At 36.0% G+C, this 13,461-nt stretch overlaps 1 protein-coding gene across 1 annotated transcript in view; it reads right to left on the bottom strand.

Annotated features, from left to right (window-relative positions):
• Nucleotides 1-4,462: 4,462 nt before the first annotated feature.
• The window catches only part of LOC114469484 (ultraviolet-B receptor UVR8-like), a 362,330-nt gene continuing 353,331 nt past the window's right edge, over nt 4,463-13,461 (bottom strand). Inside the window, exons 12-14 of the mRNA XM_028457028.1 lie at nt 7,552-7,661; nt 5,221-5,652; nt 4,463-4,684 (exon numbers count right to left, since the gene is read on the bottom strand). Coding sequence (XP_028312829.1) covers nt 4,463-4,684; nt 5,221-5,652; nt 7,552-7,661 — 764 coding nt within the window. The remainder of the gene's footprint in view (nt 4,685-5,220; nt 5,653-7,551; nt 7,662-13,461) is intronic.

Below are 13,461 nucleotides of genomic sequence, written 5' to 3'. Positions count from 1 at the left end.
CCTATCGTGTTTGCACTAGTTTTAAAGGTCTTGTGATTGCCTTATCTCATAAAAAAAATTCCAATTTTTTTTCCATTTTTATGCCTTACTATAGCCTTACATTTGATTTGGGCTTTTAATCACTTTTTTTTAATTTTTCATGCCTCATTGCATTTTTAACCCTTTTAAGTGTGCTTTTTTATATTTGCACTAGTTTTAAAGGTCTTTTGATAGCCTTATCTTTGAAAAAAAATTCTAATTTTTTTCATTTTTATGCCTTACTATAGCCTTACATTTGATTTGAGGTCTTTTTCACTTTTTCTAATTTTTCATGACTTATTGCATTTTTATCGCAGTTTAAGTGTGCTTATCATATTTGTACTGGTTTTAAAGGTCTTGTGATAGCCTTTTCACAGAAATTTTTTTTCCAAAGTTTCCAAAGTTTTTCCATTTTTATGCCATTTTTATGCCTTACCTTTGATTTGGGGTGTTTGTCACTTTTTTCCTCATTTTTCATGCCTTATTGCATTTTTATCTGTTTAATCATGCTTATTATATTTGCACTAGTTTTAAAGGTCTTGTGATTGCCTTATCTCAAAAAAAATTCCAAATTTTTTCCATTTTTATGCCATTTTTATGCCTTACCTTTGATTTGGGCTCTTTGTCACTTTATTCTAATTTGTCATGCCTCATTGCATTTTTATCTGTTTAAGCATGGTTATTATATTTGCACTAGTTTTAAAGGTCTTGTGATAGCCTTATCTCAAAAAAAAATTTCCAATTTTTTTTCCATTTTGTTGCCTTACTATAGCTTTACCTATGATTCGGGGTCTTTGTCACTTTCTTCTCATTTTTCATGCTTTATTGCATTTTTATCCCACTTTAAGTGTGCTTATCATATTTGCACATGTCTTAAAGGTCTTGTGATAGCCTTATCTCAGAAAAAAAAATTCCCAATTTTTTTAATTTAATGCCTTACTATAGCATTACCTTTTCATTTGGGGTTTGTCACTTTTTTTTCTCATTTTTCATGCCTTATTGCATTTTTATCTTTTTTTAAGTGTGCTTATCATATTTCCACAATTTTTAAAGTTCTTGTGATAGCCTTATCTCAAGAAAAAAAATTCTAATTTTTTTTTCATTTTTATGCCTTGCTATAGCCTTACATTTGATTTAGTGTCTTTGTCACTTTTTTCTAGTTTTTCATGCCTCATTGCATTTTTAATGCAGTTTTAGTGTGCTTATCATATTTGCACAGGTTTTAAAGGTCTTGTGATAGCCTTATCTTAAAAAAAAAATCCAAAATGTTTAAATTTTTATGCCTGACGATAGCCTTACCTATGATTTGGGATCTTTGTCACTTTTTTCTAATTTTTCATGCCTGATTGCATTTTTATCCCAATTTAAATGTGTTTATCATATTTGCAGTAATTTTAAGGTATTGTGATAGCCTTATCTCAGAAAAAAAATTCCAAAGTTTTTCCAATATATTGCCTGACTATAGCCTTACATTTGATTTGGGATCTTTGTCACTTTCATCAAATTTTTCATGCTTTATTGCATTTTTATCCCACTTTAAGTGTGCTTATCATATTTGCACTAGTTTTAAAGGTCTTCCATTTTGTTGCCTTACCATAGCCTTACCTATGATTTGGGGTCTTTGTCACTTTTGTCTAATTTTTCATGCTTTTTTTTGCATTTTTATCCCAGTTTAAGTGTGCTTATCATATTTGCACGAGTTCTAAAATTATTGTGATAGCCTTATCTCAGAAAAAAAAATCCAAAGTTTTTCCATTTTTATGCCTTACTATAGGCTTACCATGATTCGGGATGTTTGTCACTTTTTTCTCATTTTTCATGCCTAATTGCATTTTTATCTCAGTTTAATTGTGCTTATCATATGTGCACTAGTTTTAAAGGTCTTGTTATAGCCTTATCTCAAAAAAAAAAAATCCAATTTTTTTCCATTTTCATGCCTTACTATAGCCTTACCTTTGATTTGGGGTGTTTGTCACTTTTTTCCCCTTTTCTAATGCCTAATTGCATTTTTATCTCAGTTTAAGTGTGCTTATCATATTTGCACAAGTTTTAAAGATTTTGTGATTGCCTTAACTCAAAAAAAAAAATTCCATTTTTCTCATATGTGCAATAGTTTTAAAGGTCTTGTTATAGCCTTATCTCAAAAAAAGAAAAAAAATTCCAAAATGTTTCAATTTTTATGCCTTACTATGGCCTTATTTATGATTTGGGGTCTTTGTCACATTTTTCTAATTTTTCTTGCTTTTATTGCATTTTCATCCCAGTTTAAGTGTGCTTATCATATTTGCACAAGTTTTAAAATTATTGTGATAGCCTTATCTCAAAAAAAAAATATCCAAAGTTTTTCCATTTTTATGCCTTCTAAAGCCTTACCTATGATTTGGGGTCTTTGTCACTTTCTTCTAATTTTTCATGCTTTATTGCATTTTTATTCCACTTTAAGTGTCCTTATCATATTTGCACTAGTGTTTAAGGTCCTGTGATAGCCTTATCTCAAAAAAAAAATTCCCAAAGTTTTTTAATTTTCATGCCTTACCATAGCCTTACTTTTGATTTTGGGTGTTTGTCACTTATTCTCATTTTTCATGCCTTTTTGCATTTTTATTCCAGTTTAAGTGTGCTTTTCCTATTTGCACTTTTTTGGGGTCTTTTGATAGCCTTATCTCAGGAAATATTTTTTAAAGTTTTTCCAATTTTATGCCTTACTATAGCCTTACTTTTGATTTGGGGAGTTTGTCACTTTTTCTCATTTGTCATGCCTTATTGTATTTTCATTCCAGTTTAAGTGTGCTTATCATATTTGCACTAGTTTTTAGGGTCTTGTGGTAGCCTAATCTCAGAAAAAAAATTCCCAAAGTTTTTTAATTTTTATGCCTTACCATAGCCTTACTTTTGATTTTGGGTGTTTGTCACTTATTCTCATTTTTCATGCCTTTTTGCATTTTTATTCCAGTTTAAGTGTGCTTTTCCTATTTGCACTTTTTTTGGGGTCTTTTGATAGCCTTATCTCAGGAAATATTTTTTAAAGTTTTTCCATTTTTATGCCTTACTATAGCCTTACCTTTGATTTGGGGTCTTTGTCACTCATTTCTCATTTTTCATGCTTTATTGCATTTTTATCCCACTTTAAGTGTGCTTATCATATTTGCACTAGTGTTTAAGGTCTTGTGATAGCCTTATCTGAAAAAAAAACTTCCCAACGTTTTTTTTAATTTTTATGCCTTACCATAGCCTTACTTTTGATTTTGGGTGTTTGTCACCTTTTCTCATTTTTCATGCCTTTTTGCATTTTTATCCCAGTTTAAGTGTGCTTATCATATTTGCACTAGTTTTAAAGGTCTTGTGATAGCCTTATCTCAGAAAAAAAAAAAAATCCAAAGTTTTTTAATTTTTATGCCTTACTATAGCCTTACCTTTGTGCATGGGTGTTTGTCACTTTTTTTTTTCTTCTCAATTTTCATTAATTATTGCATTTTAATCATAGTTTAAGTGTGCTCATCATATTTGCACTATTTTTAAAGGTCTTGTGATAATCTCATCTCAGAAAAAATATTCCAAAGTTTTTTTCATTTTTATGCCTTACTTTTAACCATACCTTTGATTTGGGATGTTTGTCAGTTTTTTCCTAATTTTTTATATTCCACTTTTTTCTCATTTATCATGTCTTACTGCAATTTCATCCCAGTTTAAGTGTGTTCATAATACTTGCACTAGTTTTTAGGGTCTTGTGATCGTTGTATCAATCTTTTTAAATTTTATACCTTACTTTAGGTGTGTTTTTCGCTTTTTTTCCTTTTTTTTTTTTTCTTTAATTTTTCTTATTTTACCTTATTTTTATCCCTTTTTAAGTGTGCTCATCATATTTGCACAACTTTTTAGGGCATTGTGATAGCCTTATCACAAAAAAAAATCATCTAACATTTTTTTTTTCTTTTTTTATATTTGTATGCTTTATAGCCTTACCTCAAATTTGGGGTGATAGCCTTACCTCAGATTTTTTCCCCAAAGTTTCATGCATGGCTAAGTAGGTGATGTCTAGAGTTTAGAAGATTTGGTTAAGTTTTAGACCTTTGAAAAAGCTGGAGGGTGCAATAAAACCATTTTTGTGTAAAAGCAGATTGATTTATTCCAGATGTATTCATCAAAGTCTATACTACAAACAATATACTTATACACAACAGTTACTGATAAATACTTCCAACAACTACATCTCTAGAGTTCAAATGCCGTAAAGAGAAAATTCTGTTAATTTCTTTAATGGAAGTCCTATTTAACACAAGAGCATGAGATTCTGAGTTAATTGTGACTAAATTAAGACTCACAGTGTAAAAAGACTACAAATAATTCTGTTGGTATGTGTTTTCTCTGTTGTTGTCCTGCAGCACGCTATATAGCATGGATGTTCCTTTTTACCTCCAACAAGCGTGAAGCGCAGAGCGGAAGGTTATGTTTTACCCTGGGTTTTACCCTGCGTTTTAACTGTAGGTTCATTGGTGCTGTGTAGTCTATTTCTTGAACAGTGACAAGAGAAGATTCTTTCACCACCAGGACCCAAACCCCCAGCTCTCCCTTCGGGTCCAGATTTAGGTCTTGGCCTGATATTCTGCAAAGTGCCACTGTTACATTCAGGTTTTTGTACCAGTCCAGTCAGATATGAGGATCCAGCCTAAAATGGAAAATAAACACACACGCACACACACACACACACACACACACACACACACATACACATACACACAGCGAAAATGCAACTTAGTTTCAGTAAAAATCTTGTCATCAGGACTATTTCAGTTATAGTCTGGTTTTAGTCAACTAAATGACATTAAGATTTGACTCATTAGAGATATTGTCGACTAAAATATAATTTTTCACTTAATATTTTTTTAAATAGTTGTCGAAAACCATCACAAAAACTATTAGTCGACAAAATCAACACTGCTTAAACCCAACTGCTTACAGGGCTGTCTTGAAGATTCTTAGTGTCAATGAGACTTTCATGTTTAAATAAAGGTTTGTACTGATGGCAAAATCTTCATGTGGGCTGATTTGAATGGTTTGGCAGGCAATATTTGAGTGCGACATCTATGAACTAAAGGGACACCACAAGCTTTTCTCTTGGTTGTTCTGCATATGTTTTTTTTGTCTTTAAAAACCCCCCAAATCTCATATGGGTCTAATTTTAAACACTTAACATATGCTCACCTTTTGAGCCTCAGCTAAAGTTCTCCTATGAAGCTGAAGTCCAGTCAGAAGCCGGGGCAGAGTGCCAGAGGTGCTTTTGTGTTGCTCTTCTCCTCCCCTCGGTAGAACATATACTGTTGTAAAAACCCTGCGAGGACTGCCTAGTCTCACTCTTCTCTGCTTATGCCTTAGCTCACTAGGCTCTACTCCCCCTCTACCAACATTGGGAACTATGATGACATTTCCTGACTGGTTCCTCTCCGTTTCCAACTTAGTCGACGTTGGGGTAACTGCAGGATAATTGAAGACTTCAGCTCCATCGTCTTCGTCAGAGTTTTGGACTTCCTCTGCACCCACGCTCTCTTCATCTGTCTCCCACTCCTTCTCCTTGGGAGCTTCTCTTTCCACCATTTGAAGCAGCTTGTTCTTTTGACAGCACACCTGCTCGGAGTCCTGCCAGGAGGACAAACAAAATGTATTCACTCTGTAGGCAATGTGACAGAGATACAGTCCATATACCAATGCAATAAATAAACAAATAATAAACAAATAAACTTTAAACTTTAAGTGTAGGTGCTTTGTTTTTTAAGAGCATATTTCTTGTTCAAAACTGAAAAATGATATGGTTTAATTGGATGGCTTCAAAACAGTAAGAGAATGTTGAGGATTGGGATAGAACTTTCAGAGCGTGAGCACTGTCCCGGAGCATACATAGATCATTTCTAGGTAGATTGTCCTCCACTGTTCAGAGTGATATGTAATGTTTCCTCTTCTGGGCATATCAAACCTTCCCGTCTTAGTAAACTAGATTAAGCGCCAATACTTTACGACTTTCTCCACTACAAGCTTCTTTTATTAAACGTAATGCTTAAGATTCTCTGACCTGAAACTATTTTTCTTACAGAAATATATTCAGTTTAATAAATATAGAATAGAATTCATTTACATATTTATTGTAATTATTTCTCAAAATGGATTGATCGGTTGGGAGACACACACTAGTTAGGAAATGCGTTATTCTGAGCATTGCCAAGGCACTCGATTGTTTCTAGTAATGCTGCCATCGTTAGTTCACAGTGTAATTTTAATTGGCTTTATTAGGGGGCTTAAATATAATTCAAGCTCTGTGAAATGCCTTGGGGGTCTCACGCTCTCTTTCTTACAGTTTGATGTTCACAAGTGTCCCCATGTCACAGACATGAGCAGACTCACGCAGCTCTGTTATGGTTTGAAAAGTCATATTCCCCTCCACTGATAAGATACTGAATAAGACACAAGTATATACATAATTTGACCCCTGTTTAAAACCTTAAATATAAAGTTTGGTTTTAAATAATTCATAAAGATCCCTCTCACTGAACACATGAACTATTTCACAGCCATACAGACCTGTGCACATGACATGAACTTGTGGAAATACAGTAGTGCACTCCCAGACACATTCCACCACTCTTTAGAAACAGACTTGCTAATGAAGCCTTCCCAAAGTAAAAAGTAGAGCAGAAATACATACTGGCCCATTTCTGCCTCCAGTTCACCCTCCTCTCATGCATCTCTCCCCCTCTCACCTTCCTCGCATCATTTGTTTAATGCTTGTTCCTTTGTCTCTCTCTTTTGTCTCAATGAGTTAAATCACAAGCCCTAATTTATGGCTACAGGCAAAGACACGTCTACAAACAAATAGGGTGATGAGAGAGAGGATGAGTGAAAACATACGCACTGAGCACTGTGTGTAAATCTTAAAATGTCTGTTACTGTCTTTTTATCTGTGGTTATTTACATAAGAAATGACAGCATGTGCGAAAGACTGACTGTGATGCAAAATGAAAAAGGCTGTGCAGTGGAAGAGAAGAGAGGTGAGGGGGGTGAGAGTAAATCCAGTGACACTGAGTGGGGAGCACTCAGGTGTGGTGAGAGGATTATACAAAACCCTGAGTATGAATGACAGTAAACACCTGAATGACAGAGAGACGGCGAGGGTGGGAGGTGTGTGTGTGTGTGTGTGTGTGTGTGTGCCTGTGTGTGTGTGCGCAGCTAAAGAGGAGCCTCAATGACATTTTAGAGGTTCTCACTGATATCCTGAGAGGTGAGTGAATATTTAAATATCTATATATTTTCAACCACTTGGTTATTTCAATGGTATCACTTGTTACTGAACAAGCAAATGAAGCCTTTTTAAGCAAGAGGAGTATAAACGATGGGAAGGAAATTAAAAACGCACTAAGCAGAGATGTGTCGACAAAAAAGACATCAGACACACGTGACCCACTGCACAAGAGAGTGGCAGATTGAGCTGCGTAGAGCGTCAATGAAAGGGCAATAGAGAGAAAGAGAGGGGCACATTTGTCTTACTTGCACAGTGTTATCTTTCTTTGTCACGTTCACTGGTAAAGGTTTACCAACACGGTCCCTGAAGCAAGGCTCCGATTCTGGGTGAGCACAATGAGTCTTCTGAGGACCCCCTGAAAAACACAAACACTGATTCCTGTTCAATAGAATCATGTGCTCACAGGAAACCTAAAGCAGGGACTTTTAAGCAATGCACAGCGACATTCCAGTGTCAGCCCATGTATTACTGTTTAATCCCACTGAAATATTCCAAAATGATAATCTATTAATAATCTATTATCTACTGCAGTTTGTTGCCATTAATGATCGTTAGCCCATACATATCAATCAACAACATAAATACTTTTCACGTTTTTTCATTGTATGGTTTAATCCAGTGATGTGAGCTGGGTTTCTAAAGAGGTTGGGGGAAATCTCAGTCCAAAGAAGTGTATCAAATTATATCATTTGCAATGAAATCCTTTGCTAAATGGTGAAAAATGCAGTGAAGTCAACTTTCTGACCCATATGTGACACATAGACGACTTCATGAAGCAAACATGGCAGACATCATTGTTGGCTCATCTATACCCCCCCTTCTCTAACTTTTTAATCCAAGTACCCCCTTAGTCCGACGAGAACATTTTTGTCAGAACTCTGAGAAAAAATAACTTTAGAGCATATATATGGAACTAATGAGTGATAATACTCATTTGAAATACTCTAATTTGGTAAAATAGGTGAAATGAAACAGTATTTGCCTCCTGAATAGATTTATTTCTATTGTTTTTATCATTAATGGTATTCTCTTGTATTTTCAGTTCATGTTCTAATCAAGATCATTTCTATCATCATTTTGTGTGGTTTTTGTGTCATTTTGTCTACTTTGTTGTTGTTTGTCTGTTCTTTTTATTATTCAGGATATTTTTCTCTTATTTTCTTGTTGTTTTGTGTGTTGTTGATATTATTGAAATGATTCTCTCAGAGTGTGTGTGTGCGTGTATGTGTTTTTGGTGTTGTTTGGTTGGTTCTTCTGTCGTTATTTTTGTGTATTTTGTTGTGCTGTTGTGTATTTTTGTGTGTGTCTTTGTTGTCATTTTGTGCGTTGCTGGTAATGGTAAGTATTTTTCTCTTTTAGTGTGTGTGTTTTTGTTGTCATTTTGTGTATTTTGTTGTTGTTTGTCTGTTCTTTCAATTATTCAGTATATTTTTCTCTTATATTTCTGTTGTTGTTTTGTGAGTTGCGAGTAACTTATGATTATAATTTTTAACTAAAAATAAACATTATAAAACCACATATTTTTAACGCTTTCATTTGTTAATTTTCCTCCCCTGCGGTGCCATCACGTATCCCCATTTGAGAAACACTAGTCTATACCTTATGCATGTTCATTCATCCTTTATTTCTGCGTTTAAATGGTAATATAAAAACAATTACTCCATCCATCCATTTTCTGACCCAGTTGCTTCTTTTTTCAGGGTTGCGAGAAATATGTAAACCAGATCAGGCAAAATTTTAATTTTTTTGGCTTAAATAACAGTTGTATGAATGATGCCAAAGTGAGTTAAAAATATATGTTTAACCATTCTGTGTTTGCTGAAAGACCAATTTAGATTTTCCTAAATTGTGTAACTAACTTTACTGTTGTATGTAGTTGGATATAAAAAAAAAATCTACTTTTTCCTGGAGGAGTGCCGACATATTCACCCCCTGTTGTGAAATACTCAAATGTGTCTTTAACCCTGACTTGAGGTTAAAATCAGTGGAGAGTCATTCCTAGATGTTCTTTTTGCATATTCCCTCACCTCTAGAGATCTACACTGTACAGTGTCTGCTCCACAAGCATGACCCCGTTTCCCCCCAGGCGACCCCCTCCTTCCCCTCTCAGCCTTGGAAGATAGAGGAGCACGGGGAAAGGCATGCCAAGGCAGTAGACACTTTTAAGCAAAGATTAAAGGTTTTTCTTTTTAATCAGTCATTTGGCAGCGATGTTAGCATTTCACCCTGGTGCAGCTAAGGATCAATTTTTAATGCTGCTGTGCATAGAGCAGACAGGGGTGATTGGCAAGAGAGAAACTATTTACAATGGATCTATTTACAAATTTTCCATGGAAATATGCAGAAGACACAGTTGACATCTCGTACTGAATTTTATATTACCTCTGTTTCTCCATTTTCTTTTTTCACCTCGTCACGAGGTGCGACCTCTGTGAGCCCCAGATGATGGTTGCGATGCTCGCATTCACTCACATGTAAGGATAACAGTGAAACCTGCACTTTTCCCCTGTGTGCCACTTTGTTTCATTTCTCAATGCTGTGCTGCCAGGGGCTGGGTAACTAGGTCAATCAACCCTGGTGTAAACACATCACAACACACCACAAAGAAGATGCTAATGACAATAACTTTTTTATAAAACAATTTTTCCTATGCTTGTTTAACCCCCAACCCCCCTCCCCCCTCCCCTCTTTTTTAATGTATTATTGTTATTTGATATTTCACGTTGTTTAAAAATCACATTTTTTTAACCAAATTGGGGAAGAACCCTCGTGTCTCACACTTAAAAACATTTTTTTAAATTTTTTATTTTTTTTATTTCAATGTTCCCTCCAATTTGCACCTCAGCTGGTTTTTTTTCCCACAAATGAAAAGCAGGGACAGTAGGCTACGTTTGGTTTATCATTCAATGTGTGCCCTGCCTTGCTGCCATACAACAGTTGGAGTAATTAAGATCCAGGGCTTTGCAACCATGAGCTGGTTAAGTGTGCATGGATTGATGTATTGGATGAATGGCGACAGTTATCAATTTGAATCAGTAAATGTGAAACAATGACAACCGTGGCAGCTTAATCCTGTGCATAACTGGCACATTTTACAGAAATAAAGCCTATGAAGTGTGAAGCTGGCACCCAGTTGAATTTGCTTCATAGAACTCTTCTCCTTTACTAAAAACTGGGGGAAAATAAACATCACCTGTTTGCTCTTCCTCACTAAGTCCTAATGGTGAAAAATAAGTGCAGAGCAGACACATAAAAAGTGGCAAAGTGGTGACAGTCAGACACACAGAAGTTCATTTTCATAAAGACTTGACACTGCTGCCGTCCTGCCTTCAAGTCCTTCCTAGAATCAATCCATATTTCTCTCCATCCATTCATTATCCAACCATCTCTTCATCCATCATCCAACCATTCTTCCATTCATGCAAACAGCCTTCCAGCCAACCAACCCACACACCATCGATCCTATGATTGACCCTGCATTGGGTGGATCAATAGTCTCTTAAATGGTTGCATTGTAAGTGCTTAGGCACAATGGCCGAACGTTATTTGTGCAGTTAATTTTCAAGTCCAGGGTTCTAATGTTAGCCAGCTCTTCTTCACCCTTCACACACATGGTCACACCGAAGAAAGCAGGAAGACTCCTGGAAATGCTTTTTTTTTAAAAAAAAGAAAGCATCATGTTCACCAAAGAGGGGCAATGTTGCATTCAGAACTTTTTATAATTCGAAATCTACACAGACACCTATAGCTGTGCTGCTACACAGACAAGTGGAGTGACAAAAAAATCAAACATTTCAAGATGAGGTTAGTCATGCTGCACTTTGAAACAGAGAGTGTAGTTAAATCAAACTAAAACACATATAACTTCACTTCAATCTCAAATCAATCAAATGCTCACTCGTTTATTATTAACTTTTTTACTCTATGTTCCAAATACCAATACCCTCCATTTAGACAGAATGGAAGGTATTTCTTTTAACACTAGTAACTTTAAGGAGCAGTAGAATCCTGTAAACTTGTATTCAGTGTGTCACTGTGCACCCTATTGTGCTTCCGGCTGGAGCTGAGGCCAGGTCTGGGTATTAAATGCGTGGGACTATGACAAGTCTGGGAGTTCTGTCACTGCAGTTCACAGGTCTCATTAGCCAAGATGTAGGCAGGGTAGAGATGTAGTGTGTGTGTGTGTGTGTGAGTGTGTGTGTGTGTGTGTGTGTGCGCGTGTGCATGTGAACTTAACATTAGACAGCACTTCTACCTCCACCTCCTTACCTGACACCGACAATAAAACTAAGCAGGTCGAGGCACGACACTGAGTGTATGTGTGTGCATTTGAGTGTGTGTGTGTGTGTGTGTGTGTGTGTGTGTGTGTGTGTGTGTGTGTGTGTGTGTGTGTGTGTGTGTGTGTGCGTGTGTGTGTACATTAGGGGAAAAGGGCATGTGTGCTGCAGGGTTGTTGTTGCTGTCACCAATTTGCCAGGGCCTCTAGACGGGAGTAGGAGCAAGGTGACGGAGCTGTGGCTTGATAAACACAGAAGCCCTGCTTCGATTTCCCTTCCAGTCCACTTTGGAAACACATGGCTCTTCCCGGCCGCTGTTGGCCGAATGAAAAAGGTGAGAGAAAAGGGGGTGTAGGAAAGCTGAGAGGATGAAGAAGGAGAGGGACAATAGAGAACTAATGACGGGCAGGGGAGGTGTACATATAAAGGAGGCAGGTAGAGCAGGGGTTCCCAAACAGGGGTACAGGAGCACATTGCAGGGGGTACTCAGAAAGATTTAACAATTCATTTAAAAAATAATGTGGAAATGATTTTATTTCTTTTTTTTTTCAATAATTTTGGACAAATTCACCACAGTTGCTAAATAAAATACTGTATTTACTTGTAATTTATTGAAACAGAATTATTGTATGCTGTAGAGGAAATTTTTTCACACTTTTGACAATAGGAGACAATTACTAACTACATTTTACAAAGGAGACCGTATTTACTTATACTAAGTATATATATATTTATATATATATATATATATATATATATATATATATATATATATATATATGTTGTTTTTTTTATTTGTAGATTACGTATTTGGGAACAAATGTTCAAGACACAATTGGGAGTTTAGGCGAGCCCGCTGTTCCGCAAGTGAAAAAGCATGTAAAATTATGGAGTGCAAAAGGGAATGTGGGACAAAAAAGATTGGGAACCACTGAAGTAGATTGGCGGTGCAGATTGACTTTTATCAGGTATGGTATGAAAAATAGTACTAATTAAGAGTTTAATGTAGGACACTTATTCAAATATAATTTTACAGCCTTTTGTCAGTTTTACTTCTTCCTACAATAAACAACTATAAACAGGCTGGTAACCAGAATAATCCATTGAGAAACAACAGACCCTCAAATCACCAAAACAAGAGAAAGATATTGAATGGGCAGGGACTTATAGGAGCTCAGAATGCAAAGGTACTATGGAGCAGACACTTAAAAGCAAGTACCAGAGTCCCACCTCAAGTTTCAAGCCAGTCTCGCAGAATTTCTGAAACTGTCACATAAATGACTTCATGTAATTTTTTGTGCATGGTAGCACAAATTCCACATGTTTTTCATGCTGCAGGGAATGACTTTTCCATGCTGCTTGGCATGAAATGTTTACGTGCTGCATGGAACACATTTTGTGCATGCTGCACAGCATGAATTCATGTGAAGCTGCTGGGAAAGAATTACAAACCATTGTATGTCAAAGGAAGTTATCACCTCAACCGCACTCTAACCCCTAACCATAAACCAAACCCTGAATAAAATGTCGTAATGAGATGTAATAGCATAGAATAACTTTCAATGGACACACCTGAGTTTTAAAGTTGTGTCCAGCAGCAATAAAAATTTGTTTTCAAAAATGCAGAAATCGCACACACAAAAATAGAAACCCTCCTTTTTGTGGCAGTGTCACGTTTCCAGGTGAGATCATGTCAAAAATGTAAAGGCTTGGTTCATAGGGAGTCAACTCCTCTAGAATGTATTCAGATGGAGTGAAATGCAAGTAACTAGTGAAGAGATGTTTTCATGTGTTGGTTAAAGGCTGAGCAGATACATTTTGCACAATCTAAAGGTGAGCTATAGAATTATTTTGCACAACTGATAGAAATACTGGTGA

This window comes from Gouania willdenowi, chromosome 9, assembly GCF_900634775.1.
Source record: "Gouania willdenowi chromosome 9, fGouWil2.1, whole genome shotgun sequence".
NCBI lineage: Eukaryota > Metazoa > Chordata > Actinopteri > Blenniiformes > Gobiesocidae > Gouania > Gouania willdenowi.
The sequence above is the reverse complement of the archived record's forward strand: the minus strand, read 5'-3'. Positions and strand labels throughout refer to the sequence as shown.